The following is a 23,400-nucleotide window of genomic DNA, read 5'->3' on the forward strand; positions in this document are numbered from 1 at the left end:
TCCAAAAAAGTTGGGACAAAGTACAAATTGTAAATAAAAATGGAATGCAATAATTTACAAATCTCAAAAACTGATATTGTATTCACAATAGAACATAGACAACATATCAAATGTCGAAAGTGAGACATTTTGAAATTTCATGCCAAATATTGGCTCATTTGAAATTTCATGACAGCAACACATCTCAAAGTTGGGACGGGGCAATAAGAGGCTGGAAAAGTTAAAGGTACAAAAAAGGAACAGCTGGAGGACCAAATTGCAACTCATTAGGTCAATTGGCAATAGGTCATTAACATGACTGGGTATAAAAAGAGCATCTTGGAGTGGCAGCAGCTCTCAGAAGTAAAGATGGGAAGAGGATCACCAATCCCCCTAATTCTGCGCCGACAAATAGTGGAGCAATATCAGAAAGGAGTTCGACAGTGTAAAATTGCAAAGAGTTTGAACATATCATCATCTACAGTGCATAATATAATCAAAAGATTCAGAGAATCTGGAAGAATCTCTGTGTGTAAGGGTCAAGGCCGGAAAACCATACTGGGTGCCCGTGATCTTCGGGCCCTTAGACGGCACTGCATCACATACAGTAGGGTGCATCAGTTGCCCCCTAAAAATGAAAAGTTCCTCCGATCATGATGCATTTTTGTTTTTATGTTCCTTTTGGTAAGAAAACACACTGGGTGAAATATTTTGACAAAATTCAAAAGTTTAATGGTGGCACCAGGAGCTCAAAGTTTTGGAAAAAGCTGCTATTTTATGACTTTTATGACAAAATTTTGATCACTTTTCATGAAACATTATGGCACCTTATAGAGTATACCAAATATCTTAGATGCACATTTTTAGTACATATTCTAAACACATTATCAAGCACAGTTTGAGTTTTAGCTGTTCATTGAATTTTAGCTGTTCAACTACTTTTAAACAATACAAATGTATTATGAATCACATTAATGCTTCTCAATCCCTTGCAAAGGTTCTTAACATGATCTCTGGGTCACAAGAAATCAATAAATGGAGTCCAACATTGTGATTCAAACCTTACGGGAAAACATAAAATAAGCGTTTTTTGGCAAAAAATGAACCTCATGGTGCCACCATTAGACTTTTGAATATGGTCAAAAAATTTTACAGGATGTCTTTATTGGTGAAAAGGAACACCCAAACAAAAATGCATCAGATTTTATAAAAGTGAGGGCAACTGATGCACCCTAACATACAGGCATGCTTCTGTATTGGAAATCACAAAATGGGCTCAGGAATATTTCCAGAGAACATTATCTGTGAACACAATTCACCATGCCATCTGCCGTTGCCAGCTAAAACTCTATAGTTCAAAGAAGAAGCCGTATCTAAACATGATCCAGAAGTGCAGACATCTTCTCTGGGCCAAGGCTCATTTAAAATGGACTGTGGCAAAGTGGAAAACTGTTCTGTGGTCAGACGAATCAAAATTTGAAGTTCTTTATGGAAATCAGGGATGCCATGTCATTCGGACTAAAGAGGAGAAGGACGACCCAAGTTGTTATCAGCGCTCAGTTCAGAAGCCTGCATCTCTGATGGTATGGGGTTGCATTAGTGCGTGTGGCATGGGCAGCTTACACATCTGGAAAGACACCATCAATGCTGAAAGGTATATCCAGGTTCTAGAGCAACATATGCTCCCATCCAGACGACGTCTCTTTCAGGGAAAACCTTGCATTTTCCAACATGACAATGCCAAACCACATACTGCATCAATTACAGCATCATGGCTGCGTAGAAGAAGGGTCCGGGTACTGAACTGGCCAGCCTGCAGTCCAGATCTTTCACCCACAGAAAACATTTGGCACATCATAAAATGGAAGATACGACAAAAAAGACCTAAGACAGTTGAGCAACTAGAATCCTACATTAGACAAGAATGGGTTAACATTCCTATCCCTAAACTTGAGCAACTTGTCTCCTCAGTCCCCAGACGTTTACAGACTGTTGTAAAGAGAAAAGGGGATGTCTCACAGTGGGAAACATGGCCTTGTCCCAACTTTTTTGAGATGTGGTGTTGTCATGAAATTTAAAATCACCTAATTTTTCTCTTTAAATGATACATTTTCTCAGTTTAAACATTTGATATGTCATCTATGTTCTATTCTGAATAAAATATGGAATTTTGAAACTTCCACATCATCGCATTCCGTTTTTATTTACAATTTGTACTTTGTCCCAACTTTTTTGGAATCAGGGTTGTACATGGTAAGTTATTGATTTTGTTTGGCATTAATTTAATAGTCTGAATTTTGTGCCTGATTCAATTTTGTTGTTCAAATAATTCATGAAATTGTCACTACTACATGCTGCTGGTGTACATGTTTCTGTAGTGATCTTATTCCTAGTTAATTTTGCTGTAGAAGTAAATAAAAACCTAGGATTATATTTGTTAGCTTCTGTTAAGGTTGAGATGTATGCTGATCTAACAGTGCTGAGAGTCTTTCTGTCACTCAAGAAGCTTGCCTTCCATTATATAAAGTTTAAACTGTAAAGGTGTCCACCCTTTCCCATTCCTTTGCAAGCCAAGGAAATTTTTGTGTGACACGTGATGCAGTCACCTAGAAAACAGGGCTGTTTGTTATCTGAGGAGATCCTAAGACAATGATGCTGTTATGCTTCTGTACCTTTACAGATTCCTATATCACATGTTGAGGTTAGATACAGCTGAAGACCATAATCACAGTCAAAACCATGTGTAGGCCATATTGAAACTGCTCAAGTTGTACTGTACAAAGAAGCGCATGCAAATGGTTGAAGTGCTTGGGTCAGCACTTTGTTTTTGAGTTTGTACGCTGTAAACAATTTCACACAGGAAGCTCACTTTTTGCAGTGCACTACTCTCTTTAAAGCAAATGCATGCAGATCTAAAGGTTGCATATGCAGGCCTATTTCTGTTGTTCCTTATTTGACTATAAACCCTTTCATTAGCACATCTACTAATGTGATACAACAAGCACAAACATCTTATAGAACGACTCTGTCAGGATTACATCTGACTGGTCTACAGGTCCTGTCTCTACGTGCTACGCGTTTCTCTTTTGCCTTAGAAACTTGCTTGTATTGAATATTTGCAGCCAGAGTGTGAAAAAAGTCATAGAATTAACCCATTTACAAGATAAAAATGTTGCTGCATATCAGCAATTGTGGCTGAGCTTCCCCCTCGAAAATGCCCAGTGTCTCCTGCTGGACTGGACTTCATCCAAGTATAAAACATCTAAATATGAACACTATTACACAGTAGTATACAGTATTACAGCTGTACAGTAGGTTAGGTTCATTGGTTGGTTCATTTAAGACATATACTGAGTTTGGTTGTTGTGTTGTTGTTCTCCGCTCAACACTAGAGGGTTTAATAATTCTCAATGCATTAAAAACTAGACAAATGCCAAAACTCATGCCTAGGTTTAGAACCAGCAACTGGTTTCTCTCGCTTCTTTTCTCATTCAGGTTGAGGCTCTCTCACTCATTACTTTGTAGGTATTTAGAAATAGTTTTAAACAACTATAAAACCCCTTTTTTGTTGTTAAATTTTACCAAAACTCTGTTTGGACAAGTTAATGACTGACAGGAAATAAAGCAATGGAAGGCACCAGTTTAATTAAACATGTGTGTGTGTGTGTGTGTGTGAGAGAGAGAGAGAAATGGAGGCACTAGCAAGTGTCAGTATTTTTCTGTTTACTTGTACAGCTTTTTAGTAAATTAAATTAACAATGAGCAGAAATATAAAAGTCTTTCATAAAGTTATGACACTATGTGGTCAAATCTAGACACAGACTGGGTTCAGCCAGCTTAACCCCTTAAAGGCTCATTGTAAAGCATACTGTTTAGTTACTATTGCAAATATTCAGTAACTCCAGTAACACTAATAGGAAATGTCATTATGAGAGTGAGGGGTGTCGTTCTGCACCTGCCTGTGGGTTGTAGGGGTTAAACCTGTTGAAAGTACTTGCTTTATTTGAAGTTGACCCACAATGCATGAATAACTGCCAATGTCTTTTTAGCTTTTGTAACCAAGAAACAATAAAATGAAGAGTCATTTGGTAAATGAGGTTTTTTTTTTTTTTACTTTCACACTCATGTCTACAAAACGCTGCAAATTTCAAGAAATGTAAAGAACTACTTTTCCAGTAGCAGGTGCAGCTTTAATCTACTGGTAATAAGAGCAAATTTGTGGGGTGCTCATGGGAACCCCCCGAATGTTACCATTACTGCTTTAGAAAGCAACTTTATATTTCATATTCATAGCATTCTTCTTATATAAAACAAATCTAAACAAAATAGAGCCAAATTATTTACACCGGATACTGGAACAATATTTACAAAGCCAGCATTTGTCAATGTGTGGTATATATAATATAATATAATATAATATAATATAATATAATATAATATAATATAATATAATATAATATAATATAAAGTCTTTCTTACAACACGCACACACTGAACAGATCACAATGCTGCCATTTGTAAGAGCTGCGTTTTAAACTGCTGTGCATGATGCGACAGGTCCGTGACTCGGTCCACCATCTCCTGTACCACCGGCGTGTTGGGATAATGCAGGGCTGCCATTTTGGTGGCACCCACCACTGTTTTGAGAAGCTCGCAAAGTACGTTGCTCGAGTCCATCACTCGATTGCCCACTTCAGGCACAGTAGCCTGCCTCGACAGAGTGTCTCCAATAAATACAAGCTTATGAGCACTGAGGATGACGAATTTAGCGTGAGCGACAAAGATCCGCGGAGGCTGGCCGGCTGCCACACAGCTAAAGAATGCATCCACGGCGTTTAGGAGAGTCACGAAGTGCTGCTCACACTGTTCTCCGTAGAAGGCCAGCAGCTGCCGGTCCCGTCCACATAACTGAGCTCCACTTCCAGCAGAGGATGTGGAGGAGGAATCTGACGGGGAGGAGGAGCCTGTGGAGTGCTGATGTGAGATCCACTGTGTGATGTCACTGTCAACAGGTTTGATCGCCTCCTGCTCCAGCTGCTTAAACTGATTCAGCTATGAGAGTGAGAAGAAGAGCAGAAAGTAAAGAGCTGGGCATGCTGTCCAGTCTTAAATAAGAATGAAGATAATGTAAAGCGAGTCGGAGTTGTTTTTATAGTTTACAAAAGCTTTAAAATGATAGTTTTTCCTTTGTATTTTTCACTGGACTTATTAAAGCACATCACAACACTTTAAAGTTATGAAATAATATTTAGTCATAAGGTGATGAAACAGCAGTTTACAAAGAACTTTAAGATTTAATTATAAATTTTAAAATACATATGTAAAAGTAACCATATACAGGGTGTTTCAAAAAATTATATCATTTCACAATCCAATAACTTTGCCAATTCTCGTTCAACTGACCTCAAATTTTAACAGCATGTGTGGTAACAGGTCAAAATTTCATGTTCAATGTTTTTTGTTTTCATCTTTTTTAGGTATAGAAATGCCATTCGGGGCGGCACGGTGGTGTAGTGGTTAGCGCTGTCGCCTCACAGCAAAAAGGTCCGGGTTCGAACCCCGTGGCCAGCGAGGGCCTTTCTGTGCGGAGTTTGCATGTTCTCCCCATGTCCGCGTGGGTTTCCTCCGGGTGCTCCGGTTTCCCCCACAGTCCAAAGACATGCAGGTTAGGTTAACTGGTGACTCTAAATTGACCGTAGGTGTGAATGTGAGTGTGAATGGTTGTCTGTGTCTATGTGTCAGCCCTGTGATGACCTGGCGACTTGTCCAGGGTGTACCCCGCCTTTCACCCGTAGTCAGCTGGGATAGGATCCAGCTTGCCTGCGACCCTGTAGAACAGGATAAAGCGACTAGAGATAATGAGATGAGATGAGAAATGCCATTCACTGGAAAAGAAACGGCATTTTGTGTTAGAGTACGCTCGAACACAGTCGAACAAGACTGTGCAGCGTGCATTTATGAGAGAATTCTCTAAAAATGCACCAACTGCAATGCAGATTTGGACACGGCACAAAAAGTTCAAAGAGGGAGGCTGTCTGTGTCTCAGGCAGCGTGCATATTGAAAATTTGTGAAATTGTTCATGGAATCCCCATACCTTTGAATTTCTCATTCAAATTTTGAGGAATAAATCTTATATTGCTCAACATTAAGCCTGTTCAGTTTCATTTGCCTAGACTATGTAGTTTCTGGGATATTTACATCTCAAATAATATCAAATTTTCTGAAATACCCTGTATTACACTGTTTTCCCAGATGATTCCAGATGTTTAACATCTGCAGCTGTGATGTTCTCACACTCATGCTCAATTTGTAATCTCAAAAATCCCAGCTTATATTAGCTGAACTTATGTACATCTCATATTCTATTATCAATGTTCTTAACCAAATTAGAGAAAAAGAGTCATATCAATATTTCCAAACAAAAAATATCACTTGCATGACCATGAGAATAGTCTAAGATCAGTGTAATACAACTTAGGGTTAACATTTCCACCCAAAATGTACCTGTTCCTGTCCCAGTTTGACCTTGCTCTGGTTCATGATATTCTCCTTTTCTAAGAGCTCCTTCTGCTGACGCTCAAATTCTTCTTTACCCTTAAAAAAAAAAAAAAAGGTGTCATGTTTAATTATACAACATACTGCCTGCAAGAAAACTATCAATGCAAACAGAGAGCGTTTATGCCTTCTGTAGTTTGGACAAAGTAAAGTGTATTTAAAGTACATTGGAGTTCGTAAGTTAGAAACCAGCAAGAGTTTATAAACCATTTTGTTTGACATGAGGAGGATGCATGCTTATAATTTTATGAGCTAATAAATGTATCAGTTTACATGTCTACATTGCATTTTATTTATTTAACCTTACTAAATTCCTGACTCATTAATATAACGCAAATTTAAAAGGAATGTCACCTGTGATCTATCCTCACATTTAGAAATCATACTTAAGTGTTTACTTTGTAGCCCAAAGTAACATCATTATGAAATGCTGATGCAAGTGCTGCTCTGCCTGATCACTGCCTTGCAAAGTGTCAAATAGTCACAGAACTTCACCATACCATATTGTAGCAGTCAGTGTACCGAAGGCTTTTATGATTTATATGCTTTAGTTACTAAATAGACAGGGATAGAGTCTGACTGGTGGCATGCAATTTAAGTACTAAACTATAAAATACCTGTTCAGCATTTTTTTTCCTGATTACATTATATTTTCATACATCAGATTTGTTCCCTTTCTTTTGCTGGTGGAGAGTGAGAAGGTGCTGCAATGGTAGCAAAGCTTACTATAAGTAAATCTGATTACATTTTCTGTTGTTCTCACCTGCAAATGGACGTAATCATAATCCTCCATCCAGCTTTTCACGCACTGTTCACTGTCCTGAACCACAGGGAATGGTTTGGTTTGGCCACTGTAGCTCTCCTCTTCTATTGGGTTGCAAGTAAAAGGGTGAACAACACCCTCTATAGGTGCCCTGCGGAACAGTAGCTCTGCACTGCCTCCTACTGTGGACACCAACTGCTTGGCATCATCAGTAAGAGTGTGTGCCACCATAACAAAGCGGTCCAGTTCGTCACATTTATTCTGTTGCTTGCCAGTTGCACGTGCCCAACTACTGTTTTCCAGGCTCTGCTGCAGGATCTGCTGTGAGTCCTCCAGCCTTTGCAACTGCTTTCTCAATTTAGAGTGCAGTACTGGGTCCGATAGTGTGGTTGCATTTGCTGCAGCGCCTTTACCGAAAGCAAGGAAATCAGCAAGAGTGCTACGAACACGTTCCATAGTACAGCGCGCTTCATTAGCATAGTACTCCATGAAGCCACAAGTTCTCCAGTTGGGCGAGGAGGTCAGGGTCTGGAGAGAAGAGAGGGAGGACTCCAGGCCCTGCTGCAGGTGGCTGAGCTTCTGTAAGGCACAATCTAAGTCCAGCAGGAGACGGCCCTCTGCTGGAGAGCTAGCTGAAGATGAAGAAGTGGACATGCTACTCCCTGTGCTGGAAAAAGATAAGCGGTTCATGCCTTCAGTCACATCAGCCAATGAACGAGATTCAGGGGGCAGGACATCATAGATACCCTTGTTGCGATCACGCTCCCTACACTGCGTTTGCTGCTGGATCCCACGTGGGACATCGTATAAATCGTGGGATGCTCCAGAATTAAGCTGGCTTGCTGGAATGTCATAGACGGCACTGCTGCAGTTACCTGGAGGGAAGTCATAGTTTGACTGGGTGGATTTAGACAGGGACATAGGTGGAACATCATATACACCCTCTGGCTTCTTTTTGTGAGGCTGGGGAAAGTCATAACTGCCCTCATCTTGAGTGGAGCTACTTTTACAAGGTGGTACAGAATAAACCTGCAGGAATGAGAAAAACATGAAGTTCACCATTACAAACCTACACAAACAACATGCAGAGAAAAACCATGGACACAATATCTCCTAAGCATCTAAAATTATTTCATGACTGTTGATTGTTATGTACATTCCTGTATTTTTGCTCTCTCACAAAAACAAATGTGGAAATTGTTTGGCTGTTAAAAGCCCTGTGTGGAGGCATGGGTGTGAAAGAGTGTGCTGACAGATGAATAGGGTACACCTGTGGATGATTAATGAAGGAGTGTTTTTCAGTGAGCACCTTGGGAAAGAAAGGGGAGAGACTGCATCAATATAGAGCTGATCTGCACAAGAGCAGAAAACATGTGTGTGTGTTTTCCCATACATGTTTAAGTTGATGAGAGAATTGCTGAAAAGTGCTTGGGCTAAATACTGTGGAGGTTGTGGACCTTGTGGTACTGAAGCAGTTTGTCATCCAATTGTCTGAAGGAACAATAGAGTGGGTCCGGTGTCAATGGCCAGTGAATTTAGAGGTGGTGTATTCAGGGGCATGCAGTGCTTCCCTCTCCCCCTATATATCTCTATCCCCACACAGGTTGGCTGCCCAGAGAGTGTAGCAGCAAGGCCTGGCCAGGTGTGCTGACATTAGGGGGAGTCCAGGCATTTCTATGACCAGTTAGCCTGGGCCCGCCCATCCTAAGTGTGACGCAACATGAGGGCCTGTTGCAAGCTTAGTCTGGCAAGGCAAGCTATCTCCAGCTCTTCCAAGCGCCCGAAAAATCGGGAGCCAATCAACTTTGAGCATCTCCAACGGCCCTGGGTAGAGGCATGTTCAAGGCAGTGATGTAGTAGAACTGCAACCGGAAGCCATAGATTGTTTACAGAATCTACGCCGGAAGCGCTTCATTCACTAGAAACATTACGAACATGGAGCAGTGGCAAGGCTTTGACACAGCGGTAGATGCTGTATTGAAAGCATTCAACGGGAAGTTCTCATTGAAAACGGAGCAAAGAGCAGCCCTGGAGGTATTTATCTTCTTCCTGTTACTCAAGCAGTTTCCGTCGCGTCACATACGTCAGAGGAAAGAGTGATGTGATTGGTTTAAGCTTCGTCACAGCCTTTTCTGGCTTCGACCAGTAGCAAACTGAGGCATTTCAGGGAGGCGGGTCAACCACGCGCTTTGGGAAACGGTTGGGCTTAATATCTTTGCCAGACCAAATGCTCGCAGAGCTTTGAAGTCGCGTTAGCCAGACTAATGACCAGTACCACGTGATGAAATTAGAAGATCCCGGACACAACTACAGGACATATACAAGACCTATTGAATATCTGTCCAAGGAGTACATATCATGGATTTGGGCTGCAATCAAATGTCAATCCACCAAAACCTGATCCAAGGCACACTGAACAGAGTTCAATGGGTGAAGGTGAGATGTGTACAATGAGAAATTCATAAATATCTACTAGTGCCAATCATGATAAATTTCTAGGGATAAAAGCATAGTGTGGAGGTGGCTGTTAGCCCTTGCCTCACTGAGCCATTAATTTTGGGGACAAATTTGCCAAATTTTCAGGTATTATTAAGGGGAATGCCTGTGGAGGAGTCCAGCATTAGCATAAAATGATGTGGACCAACCAGGACCATCAGCAGCTCCTTCATGACAGGAGGAACCGGGGAGTGGGGAGGACCCCACCACCCTGGGGATTCCCTCAGGGATTTCCCTTTGGAGCAATAATGAGAAGTCACTCTGAAACAAGCCTTCAACCAAGCAAGAGGAATTGATGGTCAGTTTGGTCAGCCAGGGGTCACACTAACCCACCCATATTTTGTCATTATCAACGATACACTTTACTGAATGATGTAGGACACTCAAACAAAGGAGGAAAATACCTGGTGCTAAAGAGAACTATCAGATTCCTATGCCTGGGTATTTAGGACAAGATGAGAGACCGAACTCTTTAAAGACCCATTTCTACTGGCCGGGTATTCATGCCAATGTACGCAGGTGGTACGTGGCATGACGTCTGCATCTAATATGTTGTCTGAGAAAACTGGGAGAAGAGGCCTTCACAAAGTAAAAATAAAATTCAGTATGGTCTTGACCTGAGAGTAAAACTTCATACATTGGGTGAACTAACAGAGGAGAATTAGCTACAGGCATGGGAATGTCAGTTTTGACTCTAACACTGTGCAGCTTAGCTTGAGATTTTAAGTGCCCATTTTACTACCCATGTGGAGTTCCAAATTACTTGCAAAGTGGCAACGTCCCTTTGAGATCACACAGTAAGTAGGGGAAGTCAACTAAGGGATCAGGTGAACAGACAGGGGTTCCTAAACCTCCTAAAACGAAGGAGAGATGTCTGTCCCTGTGTCAATCTGTCTTACATCCTACAGTACACCACATAGAGACTACCCCAGGAGTGAATGTATCCAGCCAGGGAGGAGCTCCAGGTCATGATTGATATTGGAGTAATCAAGAGGTCCCACAGTAACTGGTTCAGCATGTCATCCTGTTCCCCTAGGTGGACAGGTCAATCCATTTTTTGATGCACAAAAAAACAGCTTGATTTTATTCAACAGTAGATTAAACTAAGGGATAAGGGCATATTCTCTTGACATCCAATGAGAAAACAGCCTTTCCCACTCTGTTTCTTTTCCAATAATATCTCACCCTTCCTTTTGGTTTGTTTGGAGTCCTGGTCATGTTTCAGTGACTCTTGGGCAGAATCCTATGCTCACATGCCATCTATACTAGTCTGGTTAACACCAGACCATATCACAAGTGAAATATGGTCTGGAATCCGCCTATTGAATTTCTCGTAGGGGAGGTGTGGTTTACGATTGTCAACGGCCGTTTATTGGATGTTGCGAATGTCTATCATTTGGCGTATACGTAGCCCATGGCCAATCATGGCAGTTGTACCCGGTGACGTAGTTAGAGCGACGAAGAAGACGAAGAGGCGAAGAAGAGAAGGAAAGAGAAAGCAAAACAAAAATAGGAAAACAATGGCACCGAACGATTACTGCCGTTTGTGCAAGACAAATATGAGAGAAGCTGGTTTGGTTAGTTTGGTTCGTATTGCTCGCCGCCATGTTAAATGTGATCCGTAAACAGTCCCAAATAAACTACAAGCTTCCGTTTGTCGAGTAGTACGCGTCACCGTCTTTCCACCCCTCCCCACTCTCTGATTGGCTCCCTAACTCAGGCGAGCCTTTAGACCATAGTTTCCATGCTGTCTTTTCAGATCGGAACGATTGTGCAAAGCAGCATGGGATTTCCCAGGCTATATCTATACTGCTGCCGATCTAGATGACTATTATTTATAGTAATGACTGCTAGTGACACGTACAACATTTGAGGGATGTCCTCGAGAAGACAAGACTCACAGCAAACCCAAGGAAGTATGCAGTTGGATGGGTGGAAGTATGGTATCGAGGCTTCTACTTGGGTCATGGGCAGGTAAGTGCCCAAATTGATAAGACAACAGTAACTGTGGCCTGCCCAATAGGTATTGCCCAATAGGTAATGCAGGTGAGGCACTTTCTGGGGCTGGCTGTCTATTATCGCAGATGTGCAACCAACTATTTGGATGCCACCAGACCTCTGACTGACCTCGTTAAAAGGGACTGCTCGATCTGGTCAATGTACCAATGTGCTTTTACTCAGGTGGAAGATACACTTTGTAGCAGCCCACTGTTGCATTTTCCTGACTTCTCTCTCTCTCTCTCTCTCTCTCTCTCTCTTTTGTATTGCACACTGATGGACAAAGGGCCTGGGGCCATGTTGTGCCAGGTGGTGGATGGGGAGGAGCACCTAGTGCTGTACATCAGCCCCAAGCTCTCAGTGCATGAAAGCAGGTAGAGAACAATAGAGGAGGAGTGCCTGGCCTATCTATTAAGACAGGCCTTCACTCTCTGTTCAGACCACAGCCCAGTCCAATGGCTCCACCACATTAGGGGTGTCAACACATAGATCACCTGTTATCAGCCCTTCATTATCCCCTAGGATGTCACAGCCTGATCTGAGTGTGAAGCAGAGGGTTTTAATATGCATGTCCATACAATGAGGACACAGATTTAGAAATATCAAGAGCAAAAGCTCTAAGCCATTTCAGCCAGGCTTGAAATCTGCCTTGTAGAGCAAGTCATGCCTTCACAAACCCTTAATGAAATGGGTCTCAAATAGCAGGTTCCCAGCATATCTTAATTTATTGCAAACAAACTCACAGCACTAAGGCTGTGCTGTACTAAGAAGAGCACTGAATATAAGAAAGCAGTTATTTGAGTCTTTAACGTCTCTCACTATAGCACACATGGTCTGACTACATCACTACTGGCAGGCAAAGCTTTCATTTAACAACCAAGGGAAAATAATAAAAAGCACATTATTTATTTTTTCCTACTGTTGGCTCTGCAATTTAGGGAAAAGTGTCCTTCTCCTTACAGCAGTAGAAAACAAAGAAAACATACTGGTAAGATTACTGCGCCACAGTGAATTCATTGACTTTTTAAATACTTTTCTACCGAGTTGATTTTAAATGGAGAACATTTGAAAGCATTAAAACATTTCCCATTATTGAATAAAGGGTTCACTCGATTACAACATACCCCTTGTGTTGGCGGTGGTATGTCATACACTCCCTGATTCCTTGTGTCCTGTGTAGGAGGAATGTCATAAAGACCCTGAATTCGAGGACTTCCATGCATTCCTTTTTTTTTCCCAGCTGGAATGTCATAAACCTGTAAAGACAAGACAGAAGCACAATACTGATACAGACTTCGTTCATGATAATCAGTGTAGGGACTCATGCTATTCTGTACGGTATATCAGTGGGAGAGCTAAGACTTACCCCTTGAGTTCGCATGGGAGGCACATCATAAAGGTCTTGAGAGTTGCTGGGTGCAGGGTTATAGGTGTATGTCTGTCCAACTCGTGTCGGGGTCGTCACCTTCGCAACACATGGAGAAAAACAATATCTGTGTATTTCTATTACGATACAAGTCTGATGCCAACTAGACTGACATTCTGCAAGTCCTTAAATGAATGAATGAAGCTAATAGAAAAGGTATCCCCAATGCCCTTTCACTCCACCCCTCACTTCAGAAATAATTATTAAAAAACAAACAAACAAACAAAAAAAAAAACAAAACCACACACAACATGGTGGAAGGCTGTAAGCTCCCAGTGCAGCCAGATAATCCTTATGCTAGCAAAAAACATGTTGGATGACTCTTCATGCCATGTTGTGAGTTAAATCCAGAAAATGTGTTTCCATTTCAGTTTTGTGAAATATCAATTTGTCTGCAGCGCGGCATGGTGGTGTAGTGGTTAGCACTGTCGCCTCACAGCAAAAAAGTCCTGGGTTCGAGCCCAGTGGCTGACGAGGGCCTTTCTGTGTGAAGTTTGCATGTTCTCCCCGTGTCTGCGTGGGTTTCCTCCAGGTGCTCTGGTTTCCCCCACAGTCCAAAGACATGCAGGTTAGGCTAACTGGTGGCTCTAAATTGACCGTGAGTGTGAATGGTTGTTTGTCTCTATGCGTCAGCCCTGGAATGACCTGGCGACTTGTCCAGGGTGTACCCTGCCTCTCACCCATAGTCAGCTGGGATACGCTCCAGCTTGCCTGCGACCCTGTAGAACAGGATAAGCGGCTACAGATGATGGATGGATTCATCTGAAAAAAACCCTCATACAAGCGTATAAAACTTTTTGCAATATTTGAGAGTTTTTTTTCGAAATTCACAAGTTTCCATTATTCATTTTTATTTTGTAATTTCATAGAGCATATTAAACAGGTTAATGGAAACCAGCCTACTGGCTAACTCCAGCATTACAGTTTCATCCATCCAACAGACAGAAGTGAAAAGAAATTGATAAAGTGATAAAATGGCAAATCAAATGAGAATGATGCTCTGAAAAGTGTAAGGGTGTATGACAATAAACATATCACACGGTTTACAAAGGACAAACAACAAAAAGTGAAAAAAAAAAACAATGCTAAACTTTACTGTAAAGTTACCTGGTGTGCAAATTAAGTACAACCCCGATTCCAAAAAAGTTGGGACAAAGTACAAATTGTAAATAAAAACGGAATGCAATAATTTACAAATCTCAAAAACTGATATTGTATTCACAATAGAACATAGACAACATATCAAATGTCAAAAATGAGACATTTTGAAATTTCATGCCAAATATTGGCTCATTTGAAATTTCATGACAGCAACACATCTCAAAAAAGTTGGGACAGGGGCAATAAGAGGCTGGAAAAGTTAAAGGTACAAAAAAGGAACAGTTGGAGGACCAAATTGCAACTCATTAGGTCAATTGGCAATAGGTCATTAACATGACTGGGTATAAAAAGAGCATCTTGGAGTGGCAGCAGCTCTCAGAAGTAAAGATGGGAAGAGGATCACCAATCCCCCTAATTCTGCGCCGACAAATAGTGGAGCAATATCAGAAAGGAGTTCGACAGTGTAAAATTGCAAAGAGTTTGAACATATCATCATCTACAGTGCATAATATCATCAAAAGATTCAGAGAATCTGGAAAAATCTGTGTGTAAGGGTCAAGGCCGGAAAACCATACTGGGTGCCCGTGATCTTCGGGCCCTTAGACGGCACTGCATCACATACAGGCATGCTTCTGTATTGGAAATCACAAAATGGGCTCAGGAATATTTCCAGAGAACCTTTATCTGTGAACACAATTCACCGTGCCATCCGCCGTTGCCAGCTAAAACTCTATAGTTCAAAGAAGTAGCCGTATCTAAACATGATCCAGAAGTGCAGACATCTTCTCTGGGCCAAGGCTCATTTAAAATGGACTGTGGCAAAGTGGAAAACTGTTCTGTGGTCAGACGAATCAAAATTTGAAGTTCTTTATGGAAATCAGGGACGTTGTGTCATTCGGACTAAAGAAGAGAAGGACGACCCAAGTTGTTATCAGCGCTCAGTTCAGAAGCCTGCATCTCTGATGGTATGGGGTTGCATTAGTGCGTGTGGCATGGGCAGCTTACACATCTGGAAAGACACCATCAATGCTGAAAGGTATATCCAGGTTCTAGAGCAACATATGCTCCCATCCAGACGATGTCTCTTTCAGGGAAGACCTTGCATTTTCCAACATGACAATGCCAAACCACATATTGCATCAATTACAGCATCATGGCTGCATAGAAGAAGGGTCCGGGTACTGAACTGGCCAGCCTGCAGTCCAGATCTTTCACCCATAGAAAACATTTGGCGCATCATAAAACGGAAGATACGACAAAAAAAGACCTAAGACAGTTGAGCAACTAGAATCCTACATTAGACAAGAATGGGTTAACATTCCTATCCCTAAACTTGAGCAACTTGTCTCCTCAGTCCCCAGACGTTTACAGACTGTTGTAAAGAGAAAAGGGGATGTCTCACAGTGGTAAACATGGCCTTGTCCCAACTTTTTTGAGATGTGGTGTTGTCATGAAATTTAAAATCACCTAATTTTTCTCTTTAAATGATACATTTTCTCAGTTTAAACATTTGATATGCCATATATGTTCTATTCTGAATAAAATATGGAATTTTGAAACTTCCACATCATTGCATTCCGTTTTTATTTACAATTTGTACTTTGTCCCAACTTTTTTGGATTTGGGGTTGTACATTTATTTATTGCACATACAAAAAAATATTGTTTCTTCCTGATGAGAGTGGTGTAAATTCTTCATTTAGGGGATGACTCCACTGTGTTTGGTTCTGATTGGTTGACCAATCAGACAAACGGAGGAATGTTTGGAATTCCCTCACCCCATGTCTTTCCACTAACACACCACATACCAGGATTACCACACTGGAACGCTGAGTTCATTTAAAGGACTCAAAAATATGAACCACATGTATGACTTTCAGGGCTGAAAGAACAGGATGAATCATAGCACTATTATAAAGGGGGCTGAAAACAATCATGAAGCAATGACACACAGACAAGCATATTTTCACACACACATGCAGCAGCAGAGGAGACTGCATCCAGATGGTATTAATAACCATGATCGTTACACACTGGCTTTAACTGTGTGTGTTTAGGTGCACATCAATAGCATTCCTACATATAAACCATCACTGCGGAATGATGAGGTCGACAGAGACCACCAAAGCATCGGGCCTGTTCCTTCCATTCCTTTCTCTTAAATCACTTTTACCACGAGACAAAATAAAATCAGGAAACAAACTCCATGCATACCTACACCAAAGATGATTGGTTTTAGAGACAATGCATGAATGGAAATTGATTGATTGGATGCATTGCGTGGATGGATGGATGGATAAAATTATTGGACAGATTTTTCACTTTATCACAGGCAAATATAAAGAAATGCACACAAAAGACATTGGAGTTGAATGCCTGTGGTCTGAACATGCTACTTGTGAAAGCTGCACAAGTTTGTGCCGGATGTGCATTTAGTTGCTGCCATGAATATTTTAAAAGCATTGGCCCCCCCCAATTCTTTCCTTGCACTGAAGTTCCTCTGTTGACCCTCTCTTAGCACCTCTCTGCCTTTTCTCATCAGGGTGTGTAAGTATTGTGCAGGCTGACTGCTGCTCTGGGGTGATTACGGAGCCTTGAGCTCATGATGGATAGACAGGACAGAGTAAACGTTCCCTCCCCACTAAGGGGACTGTCCCCCAGCAGGAAGGACGTCAGAGGTGACGTGACTTTTTCTAGGGCAGAAACACTGAAATGCCCAAAACAATTCAGGATTATTACATTTCAGGGTCAGGTGTAAGCTTATCCAGGCTAATAATGTGGATCAGTGGTGATTTCATAATACCGTGACCTGTGAACAAACATAAATATAACTCTCAAGAGGTTTATTAATGGTGTTTCAGAGTAACGATAATGGAGCTTGTGCTCAGATTAGACACACACTCATATCCAGAGGGAGTACAGGATTACTACTACTGCATTACTCATGTTATATTGTGACTACGTCTTTGTGTGATTCTGGGGCAGGGAGCTGATTCAGGAAGTGGTTCTTTCACATTTACTCTGCTCTGGAGTTCAATAAAATACAATCTGACTCTCTGTCACTGAACTCAATATGGTTGATAACAGCAGCTCCATCATTATAAAATACTTCATTGCTGCTGTCAGGTCATTGATCTGCCTTTACCACCTCACTATGACCGCAATACGAGGCTGTATAAAATTAAATTATTACGACTTGGTTAATATAATTAAATACTCGAATAATCTGTAGAAATTAAGAATGACTTTTATGGCAAATGGAACAATGTTGATTTCTTGTTTAGACTCATTTGAAGGCATCTACTGGATTTCCCTCAACATAAATCTAGTAGCTCCATCATAAATCTTATTTAATGTTTTTATTCAAGGGCTTGTATCTTGTCAACACTCAACACCTATCCACAACTAAACCATAAATACCAACAGATAAGAAGAACGCTTTGCTATATCACATCATTATTTTATGTGATTACTGAATATAATTCTCCTCATTCTGCCTCTTTATCAGAACAGACATTATTGTTGTGCTGTGGTTGCCATCGGCATGATGTTTCAATCTGACCCCATCCTTGTACCTGCTCTATTTCAAGGACAGTTAGAACAGATCAGGTCTATTAATAGGCCAGTCCCATTAATTCAAGCAATTAAGTGCCAAATCTTCAGAGACCTCAGATGTCTCAGCCATAAAACCAAAACGTGTAAAGTCCTTATGCTAAATTAAGTTCGCGGAAGGAAACGTATAATTAAATGCCCTGCTCTATGAATAAAGCTCTTGTGGAACTGCTTCGTCAAGGTTCAGCTGCTTTTATTTTAAACAGGTTTGCAGGGATACGAGGTACATTTCCTGTTTCCATTTCCTGTTTCCTTTTCCTGTTGCTTCACTTCTTTCTTATTCTCTTTTAGATGACAGAGAAAAAAAAAGCCCCTCACTCTCTCGAGTGTGAACACTGAAACCGAAAGCGCCTTCAGGAAAGTAAGTTAAGTGTTAAGCCGAAAATATAATACATTAAACGCACTGGTGAAGACTATGACCCTGTAAAAAAGTGTGATGGTGCAAACACAGCCATGTTTTCAGTTATTTATTAGAGCAGAGACATTTGATTCATGCTGTACCACAACTATGGCCCAGCCACTGCAGCACCGAGTCGAGTCAAGTGTGTTTTTACTGATTGTCCTCTAAACAACTTGTACACATAGGAACGAGACGTGACGGTGAGCATTTTCCCCAGAAAGGTGTGGCTTTCTTACAACCTACAGTATACTTTATTACTCATAAAACTTTAAGACGTCTTTTAGATAACAAAGTCCATATATGAGACGCTGGCTTTTTTGCCCTTGCCTGGACAGTGCAGAGAAAACTGGGCGGAAGTGAGAACACATTCCAATGAAACATAATTCAAAACTGACTCAGTGAAAAATCTTGCTGAGAAACACACATTTTAAATCAGTAACTTTGAACTAGTTTGTTTGTAGTGTGCATATACAAATTTAATGACAGTGATATATGAGAGTAGGGAATAATAGTTTACTCTTTTGGCCATGACTGCTGGGTGCGACTGCCACTCAGCGACACAGGAAATGTGACGGGGCTGCGCTCGGCAGTGTGCAAGTGTCCAGTACAGCCAGTGGTCATGAACAAGGAAGCAGTTTTAACCTGCTCAGCCTGAATGAAGGACAGCCAACCTGATCCAGCCAAACCTCATCATTAAATTATGTTCACCAAGCAAAAAACAAAAGTTAATATTTAAAGATTTAGCTAACTAGGTTACCAATGAAATAAAGTAGTACCAGAGGACGGACTGATGAAAATCTTCCTATCAGTATACAACTCTGAATGCAATACTAAAACCATATCCAAGACATACAACTATTTCTCATGCAGGAAATCACTAGAGTCACTCTACATTAAGGAAAAATGGGACCGTGAGAGCAATGAGATTCTAGCTCAAGAGGACTGGTATGCTATTTGCCAAATACAATGGAAAACCACTAGTTCTCTGAGATAGAGGGAATTCTGTTGGAAGAATGTTGTGTTTCTTTATAACCCCCCAACAAAAGCAACACTACACCACCAACTCAGAATGCTGGCGACAATGTCAAGTCAATGCTGCTAATCATTAACATATATTTTGGTTCTGCCTAGTGTTAACTTCTTATTGGAAGAATGTCCATCAGACACTACAGGAGGTTTTTTGAACAACTATTCCTTTTAGATTTGATACTTTATATCTAGGCAATAAAAGGCCATAACCCGCAAATGGCTATAGCAACAGGCTCCTGTAGTTGACGACTGGGTTGACCTAATTTTTGAAATGTACAAAATGGAGAGATTTACATACCATCTTAAACTTCACCAAGATGATTTTACCAGTATATGGTTTAAGTGGACCGTTTATATACTGTAGCTCCCAGAAGAACAGACTTTATATGATGTATACATTATGTATCTAATATTCAAATATTACCATTCCTCCCAGTTCCATGATGTATATAGTTTTGTTTGTGGTACCAGGCAGACCCTCAAATGAAGATCAATATACAAGTCATCAAAAGATATAGTCAAGTGAATTCCCTGTTTTTATTTTTCCATTTTTCTTTACCCCAATGTGAAACTCACGACAAAATACAGTACAACAAGGAATGATTAGCAAGATAATTTTGTATGGGATAACTCTCCCTTGTTGTGTGTATGTGCATATATATGAGGGGGGTGGGCGGCACGGTGGTGTAGTGGTTCGGAGTTTGCATGTTCTCCCCGTGTCTGTGTGGGTTTCCTCCGGGTGCTCCGGTTTCCCCCACAGTCCAAAAGACAAGCAGGTTAGGTTAACTGGTGACTCTAAATTGACTGTAGGTGTGAATGTGAGTGTGAATGGTTGTTTGTCTCTGTGTCAGCCCTGTGGTGACCTGGTGACTTGTCCAGGGTGTACCCCACCTCTCGCCCATAGTCAGCTGGGATAGGCTCCAGCTTGCCTGCGACCCTGTAGAACAGGATAAAGCGGCTAGAGATAATGAGATGAGATATTTTACACACACACACACACACACACACACACACGTTTGTGAACCCTTCAGAATTTTCTATATTTCTGCATAAATATGCCCTAAAACAACATCAGATTTTCACACAAGTCCTAAAAGTAAAGAGAACCCAGTTAAACAAATGAGACAAAAATATTATACTTGGTCATTTATTTATTGAGGAAAATGATCCAATATTACATATCTGTGAGTGGCAAAAGTATGTGAACCTTTGATTTCAGTATCTGGTGTGACCCCTTGTACAGCAATAACTGCAACTAAACATTTCTGGTAACTGTTGATCAGTCCTGCACACCGGCTTGGAGGAATTTTAGCCCATTCCTCTGTACAGAACAGCTTCAACTCTGGGATGTTGGTGGGTTTCCTCACATGAACTGCTCGCTTCAGGTCCTTCCACAACAACATTTTGATTGGATTAAGTTCAAGACTTTGACTTGGCCATTCCAAAACATTAACTTTATTCTTCTTTAACCATTCTTTGGTAGAATGACTTGTGTGCTTAGGTTCATTGTCTTGCTGCATGACCCACCTTCTCTTGAGATTCAGTTCATGGACAGATGTCCTGACATTTTCCTTTAGAATTTGCTGGTATAATTCAGAATTCATTGTTCCATCAATGATGGCAAGCCATCCTGGCCCAGATGCAGCAAAACAGACCCAAGCCGTGATACTACCACCACCATGTTTCACAGATGAGATAAGGTTATTATGCTGGAATGCAGTGTTTTCCTTTCTCCAAACATAACGCTTCTCATTTAAATCAAAAAGTTCTATTTTGGTCTCATCTGTCCACAAAACATTTTTTCCAATAGCCTTCTGGCTTGTCCACGTGATCTTTAGCAAACTGCAGATGAGCAGCAAATGTTCTTTTTGGAGAACAGTGGCTTTCTCCTTGCAACCCTACCATGCACACCATTGTTGTTCAGTGTTCTCCTGATGGTGGACTCATGAACATTAACATTAGCCAATGTGAGAGAGGCCTTCAGTTGCTTAGAAGTTACCCTGGGGTCCTTTGTGACCTCGCTGACTATTACACGCCTTGCTCTTGGAGTGATCTTTGTTGGTCGACCACTCCTGGGGAGGGTAACATTGGTCTTGAATTTCCTCCATTTGTACACAATCTGTCTGACTGTGGATTGGTGGAGTCCAAACTCTTTAGAGATGGTTTTGTAACCTTTTCCAGCCTGATGACCATCAACAACTCTTTTTCTGAGGTCCTCAGAACTCTCCTTTGTTCGTGCCATGATACACTTCCACGAACGTGTGTTGTGAAGATCAGACTTTGATAGATCCCTGTTCTTTAAATAAAACAGGGTGCCCACTCACACCTGATTGTCATCCCATTGATAAACACCTGACTCTAATTTCACCTTCAAATTAACTGCTAATCCTAGAGGTTTGCATACTTTTGCCACTCACAGATATGTAATATTGGATCATTTTCTTCAATAAATAAATGACCAAGTATAATATTTTGTTTCATTTGTTTAACTGGGTTCTCTTTATCTACTTTTAGGGCTTGTGTGAAAATCTGATGATGATTTAGGTCATATTTATGCAGAAATATAGAAAATTCTTAAGGGTTCACAAACTTTCAAGCACCACTGTGTGTGTGTGTAATATTTATTTATTTATTTGTCTATTTATTATGTCTTATAGGATATGGTTGCAAAGTTTGACTGTCAAAAAAAAGACAGTCTTTCTCATTGTATATGCTCTTCTGTTAATGCTCTGGTTACCAATAAAAAAAAAAAAGAAATAAAAGTAACATCAGTTTAAAATCATAACCAGCTTAGGATCACAAAGCCTTGTCTAGATACACCATGGTTGAGCTTTGATGGAGACTTCTAGAGGTTCAGCTCAGCTCTGAGTCTTTCACTGAACGGAGTCTGAAGGTGAATGTACTGTAGTACAGATGCAGGGGTGTGTGCGCGCGTGTGTGGGAGATATATCTGAAATACGGTTTAAAGGCATTAGAATTATTATCGCACTGATGCAGGAACTCTGAGAGGGAGTAGACAGAATTTGCAGGGAATCCTCATTTCAGCTGCACCTTTCTCAAAGCCGCACTTACATAATACTTCTAGATTAACTTTGGACCTTCAGACGTTCTCACAAGAGTACACTTATAGCTGGTGACACACCCTCTTACCTCATGCATGCAATGGCTGGTAAACTGCAGCCTGAGTGGAAAACAGCAAATAAGAGCTCTCTCTCCTTTAGCGGCTGCCTGAACACCACATACAGCCAAAATAGCAATTTGTGCTTTTTAAAAAAACAACAACTCCAGAACTCTCACATTCAAACAGGCTCAACAACGTTTTAGTGAAAACTACAGAAACACTACAATTTAATTTACAAGCATAATGGCATGTTGTCCAAAATCCGCAAGAACAAAGGTGCTGGTTCTACCATAACACATAACTAGAGAGTACACCAAAAATTATAGCTGGGGCAGGGAACACTGCCTATTCCCGAGACCAATTATTCTCTTCACATCTGCAGCAGAGGCTGGGAACAACGAATAAGCACAGGGTTCAGACATGACGTTCGGAGCTGTGTGAGGACAGTTTGTGTATTCACTGGTCACCATGAATGCACACTTTTCAGTGGATATCAGAAGTTTGAAATAATAATTAGGAATAATGATTTCCCGGTTTGATTAAGGAGTAGATTTGAGTTCCAGCAAGGCAGGAAAACCAACATTTATCACAGAGCTTCTTCATGCTCTGAAACATTCTCCTTCAATTTGTTGGACTTTTTGTGGTTCAGACAGAGTGTGCTGAGATGAGAATAAGAGAGCTAAACATAACATGTGTAGGCCTGTGGCAGGGCAGGACACACCCTGGCTCTTTCTGCTATCTGAGACTTGGAGCAGCTTTGGCCAGATACAGAGTGTGTTTCAATCCCATTTCAATTAGGACTGACCGTATGGTGTAAATATAGAGCAGTGCCTGTAGGAAAACACCAGATGTATTGTTGCTTCAAATTCTGTTACTGCTTCAAAGTTTTTAATGTTAAACTGTTTGGGAACAACCAGTGA

General features: G+C 41.0%; 1 protein-coding gene across 3 annotated transcripts in view; it reads right to left on the reverse strand.

Moving 5' to 3' along the window:
- Positions 1 to 3,607: 3,607 nt before the first annotated feature.
- Positions 3,608 to 23,400, reverse strand: part of nedd9 (neural precursor cell expressed, developmentally down-regulated 9) — a 38,180-nt gene continuing 18,387 nt past the window's right edge. For all 3 annotated transcript variants that reach the window (XM_060943209.1, XM_060943207.1, XM_060943208.1), the window contains exons 3-7: positions 13,159 to 13,257; positions 12,917 to 13,048; positions 7,299 to 8,327; positions 6,485 to 6,574; positions 3,608 to 5,031 (exon numbers count right to left, since the gene is read on the reverse strand). In XM_060943209.1, the coding sequence (XP_060799192.1) occupies positions 4,480 to 5,031; positions 6,485 to 6,574; positions 7,299 to 8,327; positions 12,917 to 13,048; positions 13,159 to 13,257 (1,902 nt within the window). In that variant the 3' untranslated portion in view covers positions 3,608 to 4,479. The remainder of the gene's footprint in view (positions 5,032 to 6,484; positions 6,575 to 7,298; positions 8,328 to 12,916; positions 13,049 to 13,158; positions 13,258 to 23,400) is intronic.

This window comes from Neoarius graeffei, chromosome 16 (genome assembly GCF_027579695.1).
Source record: "Neoarius graeffei isolate fNeoGra1 chromosome 16, fNeoGra1.pri, whole genome shotgun sequence".
Classification (NCBI taxonomy): Eukaryota; Metazoa; Chordata; class Actinopteri; order Siluriformes; family Ariidae; genus Neoarius; species Neoarius graeffei.